General features: G+C 37.5%; 2 protein-coding genes across 2 annotated transcripts in view; one reads left to right on the top strand and one right to left on the bottom strand.

The window, feature by feature from the left end:
* Nucleotides 1–3,488: 3,488 nt before the first annotated feature.
* Nucleotides 3,489–15,239, bottom strand: pnp6 (purine nucleoside phosphorylase 6). Its single transcript, XM_044125041.1, has 7 exons — nucleotides 14,791–15,239; nucleotides 14,581–14,709; nucleotides 10,756–10,925; nucleotides 9,765–9,868; nucleotides 6,647–6,822; nucleotides 6,376–6,566; nucleotides 3,489–5,944 (listed from the first exon to the last, which is right to left on the bottom strand). The coding sequence occupies exons 2-7, from the start codon at nucleotides 14,607–14,609 to the stop codon at nucleotides 5,721–5,723; spliced, it is 894 nt and encodes a 297-aa protein (XP_043980976.1). The 5' UTR covers nucleotides 14,610–14,709; nucleotides 14,791–15,239; the 3' UTR covers nucleotides 3,489–5,720.
* A 2,470-nt stretch (nucleotides 15,240–17,709) lies between these two features.
* Nucleotides 17,710–22,688, top strand: part of hydin (HYDIN axonemal central pair apparatus protein) — a 69,979-nt gene continuing 65,000 nt past the window's right edge. The window contains exons 1-4 of the mRNA XM_044123610.1: nucleotides 17,710–17,797; nucleotides 18,621–18,728; nucleotides 20,133–20,255; nucleotides 22,406–22,510. Coding sequence (XP_043979545.1) covers nucleotides 18,648–18,728; nucleotides 20,133–20,255; nucleotides 22,406–22,510 — 309 coding nt within the window. The 5' untranslated portion in view covers nucleotides 17,710–17,797; nucleotides 18,621–18,647. The remainder of the gene's footprint in view (nucleotides 17,798–18,620; nucleotides 18,729–20,132; nucleotides 20,256–22,405; nucleotides 22,511–22,688) is intronic.

Genomic DNA, 22,688 nt, shown 5'->3' with positions numbered 1-22,688 from the left:
AACGAATCTGATCCAAGGGAGCAATTAGCTACGGTTTCTAAGCTGGCACATATCATCATAAGACTTTGTTTTGGTATTAAGTGTCATGATTTGTGGTTTTGGTGGTGGTGAGCGACAGATGTGGTGTTATTCATTAAAATAACCATCATTATTTTTGATGAATGGTGATGGTTTTAATGAGGAAGTACAGAAATCCAGGAAGCACAGGTGAGCAGGGAACAGAGACACGGGTAGACACATGGAGTACACATGACATGACAGTAAAGACCCGACTAGCATCCTTCAAGGAGCAGTGAATACAAACACCTCTAACACAAACACTCCTTGAACACAGTGTGTCAAGCCGATCTCTTCTCTTCACATCGATCGGTTTGCTGATTAGATTGAACTTTTTTTGCAACTTCGTCTAAATTTATTATCACCAAACTTACAGGAAATTAATAACTTTGGCGAAAATATTGAGGAAAATTATATTAAACAATTTTTTAGAATTATTTTTACAATCCTCTACAGCAATTTAAAATGCACCTCACAACTCTGCATAATAATCCATAACCAATTTGAACTTTCAGCGTAAAAATTGAAGCTGCATAGTGTCTCAGATTGTTGAATCTGTCTAGCATAGATTGAGTGTTTAAACTAAGTTTAGTTCTTTTTCCATTTTGAGTTGTAACAAACAAACTCATCTGTAACATATTTGGGGTTGGTTTGGGATGTTTGGATGTTGCAGTAGAGAAGTGTTGCCTTCCAGTTGTCTTCCAACTTTTTCCTGTCTGGATACTCAACAGATTCAGAAAAATATTTTATTATATTCTCATATTTCTAGCTCCATATTCTCCTCTTCAGTCTGTTATCTGCATTCATTTCCATAAATCAATTCTGCCTGGTGAATGAACAGATGATAAAACGCATAAATAAGATGCACTTTGTTGAATTTTCTTGTTGGTCTTTGACACCGGGCTGCACAGTGGCACAGTTGTTAGAGCTGTGGCCTTGCAGCAAGAAGGTCCTGGGTTCGATTCCCGGCCCGGGGTCTTTCTGCATGGAGTTTGCATGTTCTCCCTGTGCATGCATGGGTTCTCTCTGGGTTCTCTGGCTTCCTCTCACCGTCCAAAAACATGACTGTCAGGTTAATTGGGCTCTCTACTTTATAATCAGTAGTGTGTGGTCCAGCGTTCCACACACCATTCTGCAGCAAAGACCTCAAGACATGCAATTGTTTTGGGATCGCCTTTTTAGTATGTGTGTACTTTCCCTGCAATTATTTGGTTTCAGTCGATTAATGATGCTATTCACTTTGGCACCAAAGTTTAAGCCAGATCATTTTTTCTTAAATATTTAATTGAGTTATAATTCATCATATTTGCAAGGTGTTTTTAAATGACAATTTTATTATTACTGAGCATAAGGTTTGTCCTTATATACAGACATAACTGAACTGTCTCTGCATTATGCAGCTTTGGTGTTATAAATTAAGATTTATGTCCAAATTAAAACTGGTGTCAACAAATTTAAATGATCAACAAAAAAAACCCAAAAAAAACCTTCCATCGACTTGGCATCACCGCCCTGAGTGATGCATTGTTGAACTTGACCTGCCACAGAAGTGGAGCAATAATTTTCCAGATCCAGCCTGCTCACTGGTACAATGCTGACAAACTGCTGGCAACCAGCTTTGAAGGCAGTAAACAAAAGTTAGCAGAGATTAATTTAATTCAATAATTATTATTATTATTTTTTTGTCTAACAGAGATACAAAGAAAGTGAAGCGCTAAAAGATAAATGATGTGCATGTAGTGTGTGACGAAGGTAAAAGACTCTGGATGTAAGACAGTGTTTAAAAATGTCAACTCAGCAGACCTGACCTGCTCAGTTTCCTTGGCTTCTCTTTGCGCCCCAATCAATATCAGAACCTATAGGCTCAGTTGGCGTGGCGACAATAGATGGATCAACACTAGATTACAGATGAGACCTGTCGCCAGGATGCACAGACTGTCGAGTAAAACACACTCACTGATGTTGCTGTCATCACCTGTCCTTACAAACACACTTTGTACTTGTGTGGAGTATTTATAATTCAGAGTCTTACCCGCAACGCATAGTAGCCGTTCTGAGCTCAGTTTGGAGAAATCAGGGAGGAATTGAGGGATTATGCTAATGGTCTTTCAGAACCATTGCAAAATTTTCATCAACTGAAGTGACTCAAAAACTCGAACTCAAAATCAGAAGCAAATGCAATGAAGTGCACTAACTGATGCTTATTTGGACACACATTCCACGAATCACCTGTTTTCTTTCAGAACTGCCCGGATTGTTTGCAGCAGAGATTAAATAAAGTGGTTTTTTGGTTATTGTCGATGTGGTAGCCTTACACTGTCTTTATCTGCTGCACATCGATGATGCAAATCGACTTTCCCACCAAGTTTCAAAGGAGCTCTATTGGATTATGATATGGATTGCAAACTGTGGAGGCCAGTAGACGGCAATGAATTTATTGTCATGTGCGAGATAAATAGCTTGAAATTATTTGAACTTTGTGACATAGTACTCACTCTGAATGTTGTAGCTAAAATAGACACACATCGGACCAGATACTGTTTTTCCTAATCGGTCCTTGCTCAATTTTTGTGGGCCTGTAAGAAAAATAGTCTCTGGTACCTTTTCTTAATCCATGGGAATTGGCTTTCAGCTGCTGTAGCCCATCTGCTTCAAAGTTTGGCATGCTGCACATTGAAAGATTTAATTTATCTTGGTGGCAGTGAACTGAGCTACTATTCCCAGATTTGATTTCTGTATTGCATTATAACCTAATGCAATACAGTATTAGACTTTATTTAATAGGGACCAATCTCATAGCTTTTAGCTTGGTTCTTATATTGTGAATTAACCCCTAATCCTGACATCTGAGATCACTCTCAATGCCATGAACTGTAACTAACTACTTCTTAATAGATACCATAAAAATAATTATTCCTTTATATAAGTAGTCATTTTCCCTTTTCCTCCCAAACAGAGGGTTGGTTGTTCACATCCTGTGTTTGTCTCACTTTTTGTTGTGCTGTTTAGGAGCAAATGCCATGTAAATACATCTTGGACAAACATGGGAGTCGTGTTTGTGTTATCGGGCTGCCCGCCTCATTTGTGTTAATATTTCATCTACACAGTCAGTTGAAAATCTACAAGCTGCATGTGGATGAATAATGTAAGAGAATGGTGCGGAGCACAGAACAGCCATTTCCCCTTCACCTAAGTTTCACAGCTACTTCGTCTGTTTCAAGTGTGGCTAAAGTGACAGATGGAGAGTGAGGTGAGTGTTGGTTTGTCCTCATCTCCCTCTTAACTGACCCCCATTATTAGACTTAGGAGAAGAAAATCTTCTTTCTCGTGAACACTAGTTTTGTGCTTCTCACTCACAGACATGGTCAAACATAAAAAAAAAAAAAAGCCAACATCCATTTCAGAAAATACCAGCATTCAAATGTGTTCTGTAATTTTTTTTTTTTATTTGAAAGCAGCAACATTTTTCAACAACATTGTCATTGTGCACATTGAAGTGTGAGTGAACTGGTTTTAAACCTGAGTGCTAGATTCTGTCAGCAGAGTTAGAAACACACAAAGCAGTTCTAGTACAATTTAAAAAAAAGAGCAATATGAAAATAAGACCTGCGACAGACTGGCGACCTTTCCAGGGTGCACCTGCCTCTCGCCAGGACCAGCACCAGCTGCCCCTCCCGACTCAACTAAGGACAAGGGAGTTAGAAAATGGAGGGATGGATGAAAATAAGACTAAAACGGTTCAAAACTTTGAATCATACATATTTGCTTACAGAAAATAGCACCTTTCTGATTTGTGTTCACACTTACCCCTGACAAAAGATACACTGTCCCTCTTGAAAAAGGGCAACCTGTTTGTTTTCTTTTGAGTGTAATTCCCCTTTAAGACTTCCATTAGCATCCTGGTGTTCTGCCTGATCCAAATGGTTTAAGAGGTTGACTGCTGATCCTGTATTTTTTTGCCCTTTTCAGCTCTAATGAATGAGACAGTCAAGGAAAGCTGGCAAGTCTTTCCAAGGCAGTACAGAGCAGATTAAAACTGCAGGTTGGGGTACTATACCTCCTTCCTGTTATTCCAGTGTTGTCTTTGCTTAGTGTGCAAATTGAATCCCAGCAGCTGTACCTCCATATAAGTAAATTGTAGCGATCGAGAGTAGCTTTTCATGTCAGTGAGTTATTGAAGATAATTATAAGATCACTAACAAGAAGCCTTTCCGCTTTCTGGTAAGTGTTCTAAAACTGATTCAGCTCATAATTCAATTCTAAAGAAAAATATATATATTTTGCTATATATTTCAATTATAAATGCATTCATCAATAAATTACTCTGTGCAATTAACACTGATTTAGAACAAAAATAAGTACTTTTGTACATTGTTAATTACAAATAATCACCGTTCACTCCTGTAAATAGCAGCTAGTGTAGTGTAGATTCACTATTCTAATTTGGTGGTAATGCACTGCTTTCTTTAGCTTTACTTTAGCAAAAATCCTCTGATGGCTATCCAATGTAATCTAAAATTGTCTACAAACTTATAAGATCACTTGTAAATTTACTCTCCTAACAGGCAAACAAGATCTATAAAACGTCCATAAAGTCTTATATTTAGTACAACCAATACACTCAATCTAATACACAAGTTTAGCCATCAAATATGTCAAACAATTTAGATGCTTGATCATTTAAGGCGTCCCAGGACGAATGACACAGTAGCCTCGCAGTACGGATCTCAGAACAGAAATGCTATGATTGTGGAGACAACATTACTGTGTTCCTGTTGTTGTTCTTGCATGTGCAGTTTCTGAGTGGTAATTGAAAATGTTTTCACCATCACTAATTGTACTTCAAAGAACGAACTTCCTAAAATCAAAATTCAGCTTCCCCTTAAGTTGCTTATTTCCCTTTCCAGACATTTTTCTAATGACACACATGATGATGAATGTTACAGAGCCATACCACCAGCTATACAAGTGTAGCTTGATGTAGATTCCTTTAGACACTTTATAAAAGATGTAACAGTAAAACCTGAGATGAGAAGCTGCAGAGGAGGTCCAATAATGTGCAAAAGCTATCAAACAGGCCATCAACGATGTATTTTTAAGTTAATAGATTCTCATTTCAATCTGGTCCCATGTCTGGAATTTACTAGTGACTAAAAGATGCTCAGGTAATTGTTAGTGAAAATAAATAATTTTAGCTGTGCAAAACAGGCATTTCTAAAATGACCTATCTTCAATTCTGACTTATTTTATGTTCCACAGGCATTAAATTAAAGATAAAATAAGGTGAAAGGCTGTTCCAGAATGTCTCGGTAGGTACTGAAGTTTTCCAAAACAAGAGACTGAAACATTTAAAAGTTAATTTTCTTCACTTTTCTTTGGTTTTCTGAACAAACTTGTTCTAATCTAGAGCTAATCAGTTCTTGCTTGGTACACATAGAAAGACAATCATAGTATTTGTTGTTAAAGTAACAACATCTGTTTGTTTTCACAATGGTTTTAGCCTTATACCATCTTAGTGTCTTAAATCTTAAATCATACAAAGAGTAGCAGTCCCATTAGCAAGCAAGCAGGCCCATAATGCGTAAAAGTATTTGTATGTTTGAGGATTTCCCATTTGCACCTTTTGATCAAAGCTAAGAAACTATAGTGCTTTTTTTTTGTTGTTAGAGCAGATCTCTGACTGGAAGATATTCGAGCTTAGGGATGAGCTGACCAACAAGCCTCTGAAGGTCCTTGGCCCGATGCTCGGTTGTCTTCAGCACCTCCTCGTGGTTTGCTTTCTCACTGCTGTCATAATCTATCACAACCTTGTTGGTGATAAGGGACAGACCCAAAACACGCAGTCCGCAGTGACGAGCCACCACCACCTCAGGAACGGTGCTCATACCTGGACAGGAAGTACATGCTGCTATTGAAAGAGATGCAAATAGTAGCATTTCAAATTACGCAGACACTTACTAGATGTTCTGAGACTAAAGCAAGAGTTGTAGATTTTACATTTTACCACTATTCTGGCTTTAAATCTTCTCAACAAAGTTCATCTGGCTAAAACTTAAATAATTAGGTTTTTCTGTCCCGCTGCTACAGATCTACAAGCAACTTGCTCATTTACATTCTGGTAATCCTGCTTTGTTTGCTTGTACTTCCTGTTCCATGTAGTCAAAGTGCTGACCACATTTACATGCAGTTTGAATATCTTGTGTGTGCACTGTCTGTCTTTATAAAAACAAAGTATTCATATTTATCTTAACGTCTGTAATTAGCTTAAATAAATCTCCAAAGCAGATATCTCTTGGAGGGAGCGTCAGCTGTACCCACCCACAGCGTCAGCCCCGAGCTTCTGCAGAGCTCTGCACTCTGCAATTGTCTCGTATGTTGGTCCGGCCAGCATGCAGTAAACGCCTTCCTGGAGGAAGCTCCCACAGCCATGCTCCTCCGCTGTTTCCTTAGCCAGGGCCCTCAGCTCTCTGTCATATGCATCAGACATGCAAGGGAAACGCACTCCAAACCTGCAGCAACAGTAAATGAATGTGTCATGCTTCAGTGTACTAGGCACAACGTCAGACTGCATTATGCATTTCTGCTCTACCTTGTGTCATTGTGTCCACACAGAGGATTCTGACCAGCAAAGCCAGGCATGTTGATGTGGTCCTTGATTAGCATGATGTCTCCCACACTGTAAGTGCCATTGAGGCCGCCGGCAGCATTTGTGACGATCAGAATTTTCACGCCAAGCAGGAAGAAGACTCTCACTGGGTATGTCACCTGCAAACAAACATGATCGGCATTCATGCTCTATTGTCTGCTATGTGATGACAGAAAAAGGAGGCATGCTGAGAACCAATCACATGAGAAGTTAATGTTTCATAGCCTGACCAAAATGTTGTTACTGTGGCTTCCTGCACATTTCAGCAACTGCTAACCTTTACAGAGCAGCTGATGGCCTATAATTGACAGCTCCTCCCCTTCATGACAGGCGTGATTGAGAATTACCTTTTTTCTATTCTCTAACATATTGCATTTTCAATGAAGGCGTGCTGTTAGTTTAAGCAAAAATGTTTTCTATGAGCCCTTAGATCTTGATAAGGCCAATGCTGTCACTTTAGAACAGTGCCATATTTTGTTGCAGCTTTGCATATTATAAGTGCGGTCTTTGCTAAGAACCTGCAGCCCACACAGGATAGGTGGTGTAGAACCACAGGATGCGTGTGCGTGTGCGTGTGCAACAGCAAAATAAACTCATCTCAATACAGTGTTAAAATTATGTTTAAAAATGTTTGCCTGGAGGTTTTAATGAGGTAATACAAGTAAACATGCAGGAGAATTAAAAAAATAATAATTAAAAAGTTAATTTATATCTGTAATTACATTTTAAAAATAAATCTCCAAAATATATTAATTACAAACAGTTATCTATTTGAACAATCTGTTTATGTTCATTTTGATAATTAGGGTCTGGAGCTATAGCGAAAAACAAAATGTAGCCGGTTCTTCAGAAATACGAACATGGCACCCTCAACAAAGGGGGATAATCCAGAAGGTCTTTGATAAAGAAGCTCTGTGTTCACAGAGTGTTGTGGCAAGCATATTAATGAAATGTTGAGGGAAAGGAAAAAAATGAAGGTTGAAAAGGGTACAGAAGAACCTGGCTCAGTCAACTCCTTAAGATTCAGAAGGCGAGGGCTGAGAATACAGTCAGTGCTTCTAGAGCCTCTTGAACAAAAGTGTTACCTTCAAAAAAATGTTAAAGGAAACTGATCAATATGGAATTTAAAGCAAGTTCTACAAGAATTCTCCTTGTGAATGCATGAGTTCTCTCCTGGTACTCTGGCTTCCTTCCCTTTCCTGTGTGTTTCTGTTATGTCCTGCGATAGACTGGCGATCTGTTCAGAATGTGTCCTGCCTTGTGCTCAAAGACAGTGGAGACTCTGGCAGGACAAGTGGGCATAGAAGATTGATAAGTGGATAGATGTCACTTTTTTTTTCTCTTGGGTATTTTTATTTAAGACAATCGGTCAAACAACGGAAATCACAAACTGCTGGGTAAGACAGGGAACAACCTAAATTGATGTGGCTGAACTTTGTCTGCTGGCTCACCACGCAGCCTTTTAAAATTTGAAAGGATTCCTTTTCTGAAAATTTCACAGAACACAATAAATCTGGAATCCTTCACCACTATGCATTCTTCATCTGGATGGATATTATATATGGCTTAATGTGCTGTACAGGAGGCCTATAATGCATCTGTCCTGCTGGTACTGTATTCATGAAGCAGAGTTTTATGATACTGTCAAGTTATATAGGCTATTTTATGAGGAGATGGCACATGAAAGCTGGTAGTAAAGTAAAACTAGTAGCCAGGGGCCAAAGGTCAGTCTTGCATTGACATTCTGACACACAATGGATGTTTTTCAACTGATTAGTCAACGCAGCAAGAAAATTCTTAGCCAGAAATGTAGCCACAAAAATTGCCTAGGATTTTCCACGTTGGAAAACCAAAACATGTCAATATATGCCACAACTACGGCTTAGATCTAACATTTAAAGGTAAAGATGGAGAATACTCTTGGATTATTTCAGAATGTCCATAAGATGGAGTTCAGCTTCACTTAAAAAGTATAAAGAGGAACAGTACAAATTCCAGAATAAGTGAAGGACAGCGTTTAAAGATCAACTGCAGAGCCTGTGAATGTTTGCCGCAATGTGATTGACAAAGTCAGAGATTAAACTGCCAGCTTGACATCAGTCACCCTGGATAGTATGTCATTTGCATCAGCAAGGTCTGAAAAGGAAGAAGAGGCCAATGTGCATTTCAGAATAACAAACAGCAAAGAAATAAGTGTTATGATCCTCTAGTGTTTCAGTTATTTTCTCTTTTATCATTTATTGTTTTTTTTTCTTATCTCTTGCCACTTTAGTTTATTAATTGTGTTAGTTTAGTATTTGTTGCTGTTTGTTCTTTGGATTTATTTCTTTTTATTAATATTTATTTCTAGTTTTGGTTCAGGTTTTCTTTTCCCTTCCATTCCCTTTGTTTCTATGTTTTTTCACCTCAGTCTGCTCCTCGTCACCGCTGTTATTATTTCCTCATTTGTCCTTACCTGCTCCTCCCCCACCTGTATCCATTTATCTGTAATTAGTTCTCCTGGTTTTTGTTTTTACTAAATTAAGACTATGCTAAATTAAGCTTATTCTACTGTCTCTTGTGTTTTATCCTCTTTTATTTCTTGTATTTTAGATATTTTATTTTACTCTACCCTCTGTAAAACACTATGGTTAACCTAGTGGTTACTGTGAGGGTTTATAAAAATATGTTTATTGTTATATTCATTATTAGACTATCCTAAAATTTAGGTCAGTAACAGGCATTAATAAATAATAAACAAATTATATACGAACTAAATCCCTAACGGTAAAAATTCAACAAGCAATGTCAAAATGAAAAACTAGACACTTTCAGGGTATGTGAAAAACAAATAAATGCAGATAATCTCTTTTGTTATGATTAAAGGAAGCCATTTAGGAATACTGGCAGAAAAAAACAAAAAATCAATAAAACAAACAAACAAAAACAGATGTACAGTCTCACTCAAAGAAATCTTATTCTCTGAATTCATTTGAAGCACAGGTAGCCAACGGTGCAAGAGGCTGGGACATACATTGCACAAAGACAAAAGCATAGCGTCTCAATATATTTAGCAGTTTACCGTGTGAATATTGTAGCCCTCGTAGAAGTGAAATCGACCCTGCATGCAGACACACTCATGGCCGTTCAGCTTTCCAAACACCAGTTGGCCTGAATGACCCTGCACTGCACAACACATGGACAGAATGAACTGCTGCTAGGAGGCACTACTGGTTTTTAATGAAAAGATTTGGAAGTTTGTCTAAACCTGAAATATAGACCCTATTTTTTTGTAGAAAACCTTTTGTCAATTTTCCAACGAGTAAACTCAGTTAGACCACTGAGACCAGAAAGGTAAATGTTTACTCTAATTAATGAGAGGCAATGATCTTGAACTACTTTATTAGACTGAGATGGTGGGATCCAGTCAGTTGGAATCAGGTATGTATCGATGCCCAATTTGTCTGAAGTACCTAATAAGTTTAAATTGTTTTTCAGGAGTGCATTATGTTACAAATCCACAAACATACAGTGTGAAAATATTGCACATTTAAGACTTTTGCTCCCCTAACCGTGAGCTGTTGTCCAAGAAATGTCACACACACTAAAATTCAAGAGTGACCCAGCATAACTTCTCTGAAGTGGAAAGCTTCCCTCATTAATTTGAGCTGCACCCACTTTTGCCTATGGAAATATTTGTTTAATTTTAAGATCTAATTAAGATTAAACCATTTTTTAAGCTAAAAAAAAAGAGCCTTTTAGTTTGCATAAAGAAAAATGAAGGAAGACCTTCATCCCATCTGTTGAGCATGGCGGTGATAGAGCATCATGATTCTGGTCATTATTTTTAAAACAGTTGCCCGGTGACTTTCCAAAGTTGATTGATCCATGCATACTATGAAATAAATAATTGGATATTACAGAGGCTGGTAGAAATTAGAGAAAAACACAATTTGTCCTTAAAGACCTTAACATCCAGCCCATATTTCACCTGACAATTTAGTTGAAGAATTTTATAAAGCAGCTATAATTAACTTGGTCATATTCCATAATAAATGAAATAAGCATCTTACCAGTGCTGGTGGGGAAACGTGGAATGTCTTTATATGGGAATATGTTCTTGTCATCTAGCAGCTCGGCCAGACCGCCCAGGCCTGAACCACAGATGATGGCCACTTTAGGACGATTCTCTGTTTGCGACAGCAACCAGTCCGCAGTCTCTTTGTACTCTTCATAACTGTAACTGAAGATGCAAACACATCTCTAAATAATTGTGGTAGACACTGATTGGAGGAAAGTTCAACACTATAAATATTAATAAGAAGCATTCGCTGTTGATCTAGAAGATGTACAGACCCCATTAAAACACCAGCTTTTTGTGATGTATAGATGAGACCGAGACAAGACAATGATCATTTCATACAGTTCTCGTCCTTATTTTGATATATTCTGTGCAATTCAACAGAAAACATACAAATCTGTCCGTATAAAAATATTAATAATAAAAAGAGTGCAATTACTTGGTTGCATAAGTGTGCACACCCTAAAAGTAAGACTTTGTGTAAGCACCTTCTTATTTAAATTATGGATTGAATCTTTCTAAAATCAAATACAATTAATTTACTAAACCCAAAGTACAGTTCAGCTGCCATTGTGTGATTTCATTGAGATTTGCTCATTTACATTCTTTAGCCAAACCCATAGTTTGCAGAGAAGCGATAAATATTTAAAAGGATCTAATTATACACAGTTATCGGTCCTAGTTTGGAGTACAAAACCTTTCACAGCAAAATGGAGGACAGTGACAGCACACTGAACATCTTTTCATAGTGGATGAAAAGACACGACGGAAACTGGTCAGGGAAGAGACTGGTAGCAACACTGATGGACATAAAGGAAGTTTCCAGCAAACAACTGGTGGTGTTCTGCAAGTGACAGGAAACTCTTGTGTTCTTCCAATGTCCAGGGCAAGGAATATGCTTTACACCTTATTGAGGAATGTGTTTAAACCAAAGTGGAAGATTTTGAACAATATTTAAAATGTCCAACACAAACGCATCACTGCGTATCAACAAAAGATTGCCACAGTGAACTATTGTGGTTGGAACCACAGAGAGTCTTTTAACAGTTCAAAAACCAGTTTGACTCAAAACCAACTCTGATAGGAAGCTCAAAATATAGAGATTTTATTTTATTTAATTTTTTTGGTGTATATAGTAAACAAACAGGATGCTCATAGACCACCAGCAGAGAAGACTGGATCCTGAAACAGAATCATAAGGGTGCACAAACAAAGTAAAGTTGTTCATGATATGTGTCACATTAATTCCATTAATTGAGCAAAGCATAAGCTTTTTTTTTTCCCTTAACAGAGATATGTGTGCTTTTCAACTCTACATGCTAAGAATGACAAAGTATAAAGGGTCTGAGAATACTGGTGGGATTATTAAGAAGATGACAGCAACTGTGGACGTACACAGCATAGAGAAAGAGACACTTCTATAAAATGAACATGCCGTGTACTGAACGAAGAAACAATCAGTAGGTAAACTGAAAATCAAAAACGCTATGCTGACTCAGTCGCTCGTGAAAAGAAACACACCAGTGAAAAACAAGTTCCTCTGGACTGACTCAAACCACAAAGGGAACTATTAAAACTGCAGAGTGAAAATAAAAGAATTCGAAGTAAGAAAAAACTCCTTAAGGCCCGGTTCAAGTGATTATCACAGAACTCTGACTACAAGTAAGTTTAACTAATACACTTATGTAACAGTGTTGGGGTTTTCTGCATTCTGCCAGACAAATCATTCTTCCCAGATGTTGATTGGATTTGAAATGCCCCAAGGTGCTACATTAAGCAAAGTCAGAAACAGTGTGTAATTCTAATCATAAATCTGTGTGATGCGATCACCTTGTTAATGTTCCCTCTGTACCCGGACCTTTGTTATTAAGACGAAGTGAGACTTCAGGCTGCAGTGTTTTCAGGAAGCGAGTCTGATGACTTTGAGCCTAATTTGGAGCTGCCATCTAGGATGACTGCTGCATCTGAGTAGCCCTGGGAGTTTTGTCTTTCCAGGTTTTGCCCTTGTTCTCTTTTTTAACTCTAACTCAAAAGCAGCTTTAAAACAAATGATCAGGTATAGGTTTTCTGTCTCGATAGTGATTTTTCATCCATTCTTGCAAACATTTAAGCAGTTCATGCATATATTCAGACTGAGATGAATAGGTTTATGCTTTGCATCTTGCCTCACTTTACGAAAAAAGGACTTGCAGATTTTTATTCTTCTGAGTTTGCAACCTGCAAGTTAGAATGCCACAGAGACAGCTGGCAGACAATGGTGACAACTTAACTTCTGCTGTTATTTATTGGTAGAATGCAGGTCACTTAAAGAGAGAGTCGCTTTTAAAATGAGTGATTTATAAACCCACAGGCTAAAGAAATGAAGCATCAGCAACAGATTGTATAATATGTAGCCAGTTTATAGAACCATCCTTTTAAGCAAGAATAATAAAAATAAAGAAGGGTGTGTCACTTTATGAAAAAAAATCTGCTTGCAAACTTTTATTTTCATGAAACATGGAGCTGTACTCTACCAGCAAAGTGTGATTGATTGCAAACCTCAGTAAACTTTTAACCACTCTTTTTGAGCCTAACTTTTCAAAGAGTAGTTAAAAAACTGTGCACAGATTTTAATACCCATCTCATTTCCTTACACAATGGCAAGCTTGAAAAAGACAAAAGACAAGTGACTGAGTTGTAATATTCAAGGGAACATACACTAAAACATTAGTAGCAGAGTATACATATGTTTGAGCCTGAATGTATCATTTTGGCCCTGCGAAGATTAGAAAAAAATCAAAAATATATTCAAACTTGTGCATCCAGGTTTTGTTTGTTGCAAAAATACTTCCACCAAAAAAGGGGGTTTAAATAAAGCCATGAAAGCCCCCAAATAACATGACAGTTATGTAGATGATGAGTGTATGCAGACTTCTAGCCGATATATACTTGGATGAGTCATCATGGGTCAACGTTAAGTGGCTTAAAGAAGCAAATAAAAACAAAATTAATAGGGATATTCTCTCAAAATGGCAAGGAACAGGATTCCTTCTCGTGAATCAGTGAAATCCACAGAAGGTTTTAAGAAAGTATAGAGATCTACAGAGGCCATAATCTATTTTGATTCATATTACTTTTAAAAATAACTACATCATCTGTTAATATGTTGTATGAATAGTAACTAAATACCAAACGCCTTAAATTACAATCACTGACCCTTTTGTTTTGATTTACATCTATACTACGTTTATTCATTTTTAAATGAAATACCAAGCTAGCCTACCAGGAAGCTAAAGAACATCTTAAATAACGGGAGGCCAGTTTGTGCGGGGTCTCGTTCGGAGCTGTCCGTGGTGCTGTGGGGCTTCTGTACTCATGGAGGCCTTACTGACAGGCCCATTGTTTCTAATCTGAACGCGCAAACAAGTTTAACAGGTCTGGGCTGTTGCTCATAGCCTCAGGGCTCTGAATCTGAAACATGTTTTACTGCAAACACAACACATGTTTCCGGAAAGGTTAGAATAACTTTTCCGGAAACAAAGTTAGGATAATGCACTTTGTGTCAATAAAAGAAAATTGAACATTTTCTGGTCTGTATTCTGTAGGAATGTACCGCCTGTAACCCAACGTGCTTACGTCATAGGCAGAGGAAATGTCTGATTGGCTGCTGCAATCCTTAGAATAAACTGTCATGACAACCCAGGCTGGCTTCTGTAAATCACTTCCTTCACAAGTACAACGTCGACACACTGTAATATGCTAATAACAGTCATCTCTCATAGGTTACATAAACATGGGGCTCGTTTCAGTGCCAGCATCCAGCCGTTTCCCGTCCTACCTGCACTGACTGGAGGAGGCTGCTTCCATGTCCGATGGTGATCTGCTGAAAACGCGAGGGTTTATGCTGCTAAAGCCCGGGCTCTGTCGGTGTTGAGTTCACGGTGGTCAAACCGGTTGGAGATGGAGCCTGTGGACAGAGCAACGGAGATCATGCTACGCGCTGACGTCGGTGCACATATGATGAAGAGGCGGGGCAAAGTCAGCTCACGGGAAAATCCTATTATCCACCAGGATGGTTACTCACTGACCCGAACAGTGGCAGAGACAGAGCTGGAATTCTGTTTTACAGGCCATAACATGGGAACTACGGGAAGCCATTAGAAGACACCAGAGGGGAGAGCAAATGAATACCCCAAGCTAGGCTACAATGTCAGTCAGTTATGACCTGTTGCCGAAAATTAGAGCTCAGATAAGCATTAATGCAAACGAGTATGACTTTTAAAGTCCAAAGTAAGAGTTGGCACAATGCACTCAAACAGGCTGTATAGTTTTACTCTCACTTTTACAGTGCTTCACAATTCAAAGTGCTGAGTCATGTGTTGGGAAATGAAAATGAACGGGACACTAAAAGAAAGCAGAACAACTACATCTATGGATATAAAAAATAATAATTTAAGAAAACCTGTAATTCTTCTGTCACTACAAGTATTTTATTTTAAGTAAACGTGAATCAACGATGTTTGAATTAATTTCTTTAATGATTTTAAACCAACTTAACTCAAGCTGTTGTCCTTATATATTTTTTTATCTCAAGACATACCTCCTTCCTATAAGATACAAAGTGGCTATATTTTTATATAGTTTATTTACACATCATGGGTATATATCATGGGTATTGATGGCTGGGATTTTGCAACAAATAAACAAAGCTGATGTCTTTGAAGCTGTAAAAATGGACAAGGATATGGAGCATGGTTGAAATAAATAATTTTCTGATGGCAAGACGACTCTATCAGAACATCTTAGAGATTCCCTCTCCTGTTTGTTCCTAGTCTATAATGACCTGTATCTACCAAACATAGCCCAAGAAACAAACCATAGGAAACCAGCCACATAATCATGCCAAGGCTGTAGATCAATCAATCAAATTTTATTTGTATAGCACATTTCAGCAGCAAGGCATTTCAAAGTGCTTTACATCAAATCAAACACAGAAACACAATGCAACATAGAATCAACAATCAAAACACGACAATAAGTCAAGTTCCATCAATAAATTTGTAATTGATTACATTTTAAATACAATCCTAAACAGGTTGGTTTTTAGTTGAGTTTGCATCCATAAAAGGTTTACCGGTTTCACTCCTACTGTGTTATAAGGAACAAAATACCTATTGCTATTTTTATTCCCACTCACGCTCACAATCACACAGTTTAAAACAATGTAAACAGCCTTTGAAAGGGCTTCCGGCACGAGGCTCCGTACACCTCTTTCATGGAATTTCGCTCTGGGACTCCGCCATCCCTCATGAATGTTTGTGCAATTGCAACATAGAATCAAGAATCAATACATGACATTAAGTCAAGGTCCATCATTAAATTTGTAATTGACTACGTTTCAAATACAATCCTAAACAAGTGGGTTTTTAGTCGAGATTTAAAGGAAGTCAGCGTTTTAGCTGTTTTACAATTTTCTGGAAGTTTGTTCCAGATTTTTGGTGCATAGATGCTAAATGCTGCTTCTCCTCATTTGGTTCTGGTTCTGGGGATGCAGAGCAGACCAGAACCAGAAGACCTGCGAGGTCTGGAAGGTTGATACAACAGCAGCACATCTTTAATGTATTGTGGTGATAAACCGTTCAGTAATTAATAAACTAGCAACAGTATTTTAAAGTCTATTCTTTGAGCTATAGGGAGCCAGTGGAGGGACTTTAAAACTGGTGTTATGTGCTCTATCTTCCTGGTTTTAGTGAGAACGCGAGCAGCAGCATTCTGGATCAGCTGCAGCTGTTTGATTGATTTGTTGGACAGACCTGTGAAGACGCTGTTGCAATAATTAATGCGACTGAAGATAAACACATGGATGAGTTTCTATAGATCTGGCTGAGACATTAGTCCTTTAATCCTGGAAATGTTCTTCAGGTGATAGAAGGCCGACCTTGTAACTGTCTTTATGTGGCTCTGAATGTTCAGGTCAGAGTCCATCACTACTCCCAGGTTTCGGGCCTGATCGCTGATTTTTAGTTGTAATGTCTGAAGCTGTGCACTGACTCTAGATCGTTCCTCTTTAGGTCCAAAAATAATAACTTCCGTTTTGTTTCTGTTCAGCTGGAGAAAGTTTTGGCACATCCACACATTTATCTGTTCTAAGCATCTGTTCAATGATTAGATGGGTTCTGAGTCACCTGGTGACATCGTAATGTAGAGCTGTGTGTTATCTGAATAGTTATGGTAGCTAATATTATTTCCTAATATAACCTGAGCTAGTGGAAGCATATAAATATTGAATAAGGGGTCCTAGGATTGAACCTTGGGGTAAACCCAAGATGCATGTATCAGGATGTTAAAACAATGTATGCTAGTCTGATGAGTAATACTTTCATTTGATTGGCCAGGTGCATGTGTGTTGTTTACCCAGAAAACACTTATGTAATGCATTACTGTGTCTGTATCAGACAAACAGACAGACAGACTGGAGATTGCTAAACTGGTGCTACTGTGGTTTAACCCATAGTTATGCACTGCTGCTGTTGTTGCTTTGTATTTATGTGTCATGTACTGTAATATTTTCATTACATTGAATGCCTTGAATATAGCAAGAATGGCAGCAAAGACGAAACTTCGATCAAAGAAAATCAATGATGTTGATTGAAATTCTGCTGCATGAAATGTGTTTTAGCACATTTTATTCCTGTTCTAAAACACAGGAATATAAATGTTAAATTACATGATAACACGACTCTAACTTTCAGTTGACAACAATTGGACGTTAAAGGTTTCATTAACCATATAAAGTAAAAGATCAATTACAGATTTGATTTATTTATCCAAGCATATTTGTATTGCTAAACGAACTTGCCTCTCTCAACATGGCGAACGGCCTGACGTATGTCTTTTACTGTACAACGACGCCATAGAAACTATTGGGTCTACCAGCCAATTGGGAAGCAGTTTACTGGACGTACGACAAACACCGTTGCTATTGATACAGACTAAACTAACATCAATTTTAGCTGGCGTGTTTTTTTTGTAAAAATGACGTTTCGTACACGGTGGTAAGAGTTTGTTGAAATAATTTCTTTTGTTGGCACACATTTTATTTTATGTGTTAGTATCACGCTAATTTTACGTTGTTTTGTTGAAAAATGTTCGAGAAGTTTGTGTATGGTGGTGAACAACTCGATTTAAGTCAACGTTTGTTACAGTTAGCAAAAGAGGACCACGACAAATCGTTAAAACCATTTTGTCTTTCTGTATATTTTAAAAAAGCACATTTTTATGCATATTTTTTGACAGAACGCTGAACTTCTCTGTTGATAAAAAGGCTTAAATTTTGCGGTAGTATTTTATTTCAATATTACGTTCTTAGTCACATTAGCACAGCAAAGACGTTTTTTTTTTTGTCTAATTCGAAAAACATTTACACCACTTGTGACTCAGCCTATAGTTTGAAGCTATATTTTTACAAACAAATGTTGCTTGCAACCGAAATTAAAACCAATCATTTGTATTAATCAAATGATTAATACAATCATTTGTATTGGATTACAAATAATTGTATTTGTCATATATAGGGGTGTATATCTTACACCCTTATAACTTTTAGGGGTGTAAAAAGAAGTGCTTGTGTGTCTGGTTATTTGTAGTTTGAAAATTGTACTGTCTACACAAGGCAACAAACATACACTTTTCCAGCTCTTAAGAGGTAGTAGAGAGATACCTCTATTTTAAAGGTCTGGGGTTAGGAGAGCGGCTAATTATTTTCTGTGCTGTGTTAACCTGGAGAGTCTCTGCTGCCGATTAGCTGGAATTCATCTTACTATGTGTTACAAATTGTTTTGCAAGAATTAAGTAAGATACACCATGTTTTTTTTGCAGGTGATTGTGCTATTGAATTTATTCAAAATGAAAGCAGTTCAACTTCAGCAGTTGACCTCTAAGCTTCGCAGACAGAAAGTCCTGGTAAAGGAGGACAAGCCAAGACGGGTGAGCAGATCCTGCTGTTTCTGTGTGTTTTATTTGTCAACAGCAACATCAAAAGTTAAAAACACTGCAGATATTTGAGTTGGGTTTTCCTGATGACTTCTCATGCTAACTGTAATCAGTGACCTGCATTTTGGATATTGTCCAATGCTTTTAAATAACCTTCTTAAAATGACCAAGTAATAATTAGTTTGGCTCCTTACAGAAAACAAAAATCAATCCTTGACTGGAGTGCCAATTTTATGCCTGTGTTTTATCCTGCTTCTTTTATGAACACTCTCAGATTGACTTGAGATCCATTTTCAACTAAACATATGTGTCTCTGTGTATTCGGATTTCCAGGTAGTTAAATGGCTAAAGCTGTTTTAGCATCTGACTCTGGATGTGGTTGGTTGGAACAATTTATGTCCTATGTTATTTTTGCCCTCATGTCACAACTTAATAGCCTTTTGAGATGTTGAGCCTCTAAGGAATGCTAAAGAAAACAGTTTATTATGAGCAAGTTGGTAAATGAACAACCATCACTGCCAATTAAGGGCCCAACCAGATCTGTGGCAATTGCATATTTAGGAAGTGCTGTACCTCTAAAGAGATGTTAATGGTGTACATAAAAAGTACAATTCGGGAAAATTATATTACATTTATTTCCCTCCAGTGTAGTTTTAAGTATAAAATAATACAGTCAAACTGTATGAATGTACCTTGAAAAGTTTGGTTAGATGCATTGAGTCATTCACTTTCATGTGTTCACTTCTCCCAAGCAAGCAAGTGGAAAAGAGTGACTCCTTTTAGCAGGAAAAAAACCTTCAGCAGAACCCAGCTTGGTATTATTGGCTATCTGCTGTGAGCAGCTTGGGGTTGAGAGAACTGAAAAAAGAGAAAGAAAACACAGTTAAGGTAGCAAAGCACTATCAATGGCACCATCTATGAAAGAGACTACAAACTCAGAAGTACTTCACTGAAAACATTTTGTATATTAATAATACAACTTTTGGGTAGGCCCCTCTGCTAATTTTGTGGAATAAATTACATTGCCACTCAAACTTATTGTTTAACTCCTCGCCTTCCTTCTCTAAAGCAGCTTAATTGCTTCTGAATAGTGTTTTATAAATCCAAACCTGTCGGCTGTTTAATATTGCATTTATCATAAGGCTTCCTGCTACATTATTAATCCAGCTGAAATTCCTTTTTGACCTACCCCTGAAATGGGCTAAGTGCAGTTAGATGTTTCTTTGTCTTTGGTACACTGATAAGGAGGCGTCATCAGATTGTGAAGCGTAGGTTTTAACCACGAAATATGGTTGATTGCTCTCACCGAACTAAGCTTTCTTCATTACTGGTGCTTGATCTGACATTAAAGAGACAGCCAGTGCAGACTGGATAATAGACCCTGTTGTGTGATTGCAGATGACTCCATCAGTTTTTAAGCAAGAAATGATGCAGTCCTCAGAGGAGCGCCTGAATAACACCACAGAGATTTATCTGCCTCTCAGGCTCGGGACTCCAGAAGACAACACCACTCATCGCATGGTAGATGTCAGCAAATGTTGTCATTCCTCCAGACCTTTTTAGTAATAATATACGAAATAAATCAGTTGTAATGGTTCGAGATGACTCATGAACCGTTGGTCCTAAGATTGGATTTATAAAAAGCTTGAATTTTGTGCTGTTAAAACGTTATAAATGACAATCATAACAATGAAATACTTAAAAACATATTGTATGAAAGGTTTCTCATTATTCTTTTAGCAAATAGAGTCCGTCAGTGTGCAATGTAGTCTTTGTACGATTACAGCTGTTCCTTGAAAACCTCTGAGGTTTGTCAGATGAGATGCAACCTAACTGACTTGTGAGCGAGAAGAGCATTAAAAGAAGAAGCAGCCAAGAGGCTGCAGAGGTTTAGAGCTCATGTTGGAGAATCTTTTGACAGGATAGCTGTTAGTCTTGCAGTCCATAAATGTACTATTTGTGGAAGAGTGGCAAGAAGAAAGCCATTAGTGAAATAAAGCCATGAAAAGCTTTATTTTCATGGCTAAGTTGCTAACAAGCCATGTTGATAACACAGCTCATATGTGAACAAAGTGATCTGGTCTGATCACTGGTCTGAACCAAAAAATATGGTTTTGGCTTAATTGCGAAGTAATATATCTGACAAACAAGTAGCAAAGCACATTGGCCTGAACACACCATACCCACAGTGAGGAGCAGTTCTTTGGACTACACTTCACTGTGGGTTTTTTTTTTGTCAAGATACTTTTATCGTAGTAGAAACTGGGAAACTACAGAGTCAACGAAAGACTTGAGATTGGGCCTGACACTTTCCAGCCAGAAAACAACTCTAAACATTCAGTCAGAACAACGGTAAAATTGTTTAGATCAATTCATATTTATGTGTTAGAATAATCCAATCCAAGCTCTGACCTACATGGAATTAATCTTTTGCAAGACAAGAAAATTGATGTTTGCAGAATGCTCTCTATCCAGTCAAAAAAAAAAAGAAAGAAACAAAATCTCAGCTACAAAAAATAATCTGCAAGAAAATAAATCTCTATAGTAGTAAACAAAGCTGGTAGAGACAGACAAATTCTGACTCAAGAAGATTGAATACAACTACATGGCACATCTTTTATTTACTTGTGAGAAAGGTGAAAATGTGTCCTTTTTCCAGGAAGAAAATTACTGGAAGACATAACTTTTAAACTTCTGTTCAAAGTTATGCCCTACTTTGTGTTGGTCCATCATATGAATTACCAATAATAAGATGCACTTTAGGTACCAAATTAGCTTCCGTCAGTCAGCAGCTGCTTCTTGACCAGAGTACTTTGCTGTCAAAAGTTCATTCAAGGCATTTAAAATTAATAAACACCTCCTCAGCAAATTAAAAAATTTGCATCTCACCTTGTTTGCTTTTCTGTTGACTTGTTAAATATGCAAATCTGAAAGTGACAAATCTCCAATATGGGCCACTTATCCTGCAGTGATAAATGAAAGTCCTGCTAAGTATACACCAAATAGGTCAGAACAGAAGTAATTTAGATTAACTGTAATAAGCTATGTTGTTCTATATATAGCTTGTAAGATTTAGAGACGTTTAAAACAGGCAATGCTATTTTTAGATTTTTTTCCGCTTAATGTCTGAATCCTGGGAACTGCTTTTCTGCCATCTTTACCTCTTAAAACACAGGTGAAACCATTTCAGATCCTCTCTCTACCGTCTGCATACATATCATTCAGTCTTGAGAATTCTGGAATACTACAAGTTCCTTGTAGTGTTTTCCAGGTGCAGATAAGCAAGGAACAGAAAAATTACACAATGAAAAACACATTTGTTTGGCCGGACTCTATCCAGTATTCCATATTGTAAAACTTGATTAACTGTGAATATTTTTTTTTGTTATCTTTCTCATGCCTTAAGGTAAGAATGTACTTTTATCAGTATGAATGTCCTATAGTTATTGACTAACCACCCAGAGATGGTCACAGTGGAAAAAAAGAGAAACCTGAGATTTCAAAAGAGGCCCAACTATTTAGCACTTATAACCCTTTAGCTACTCAATTACTATCATAGTAAGTCAATCACCTGCTTGCATTAATATAGTTTCAGCTTGGTGAGTACTGTTCTCAAAATAATTAAATGCAACTTCTTTAGAAATATGCATGCATGTGTGTTTTTTTTTCAGCCGGACCGTCCGATTTTCCAGCCTTACCCATCAGAACTGATCTTCCAGAACTATATTCCCTTACAAACCTACAGTTTGCCTCTGCTGCTTCACAACAATGACCAGGTTTGTTCAAATGAAATCTTGAATCCTTCAAATAAATATGATTGAAAGCAATAAATGGCTAAGCGAGTCTTTCAATCATAACATATTTGATTGAAAGAAAAAAAACAAAACAAGTTGTGTCTTATTGTAGCAGTGTTGTGTGCAAATAATGGCAAATAATTGCAAAAGGTCATGGTGG

The sequence above is a fragment of the Gambusia affinis genome, linkage group LG08 (genome assembly GCF_019740435.1).
Source record: "Gambusia affinis linkage group LG08, SWU_Gaff_1.0, whole genome shotgun sequence".
Lineage (NCBI taxonomy): Eukaryota > Metazoa > Chordata > Actinopteri > Cyprinodontiformes > Poeciliidae > Gambusia > Gambusia affinis.
This window is presented reverse-complemented; position numbering and strand designations above follow the sequence as displayed.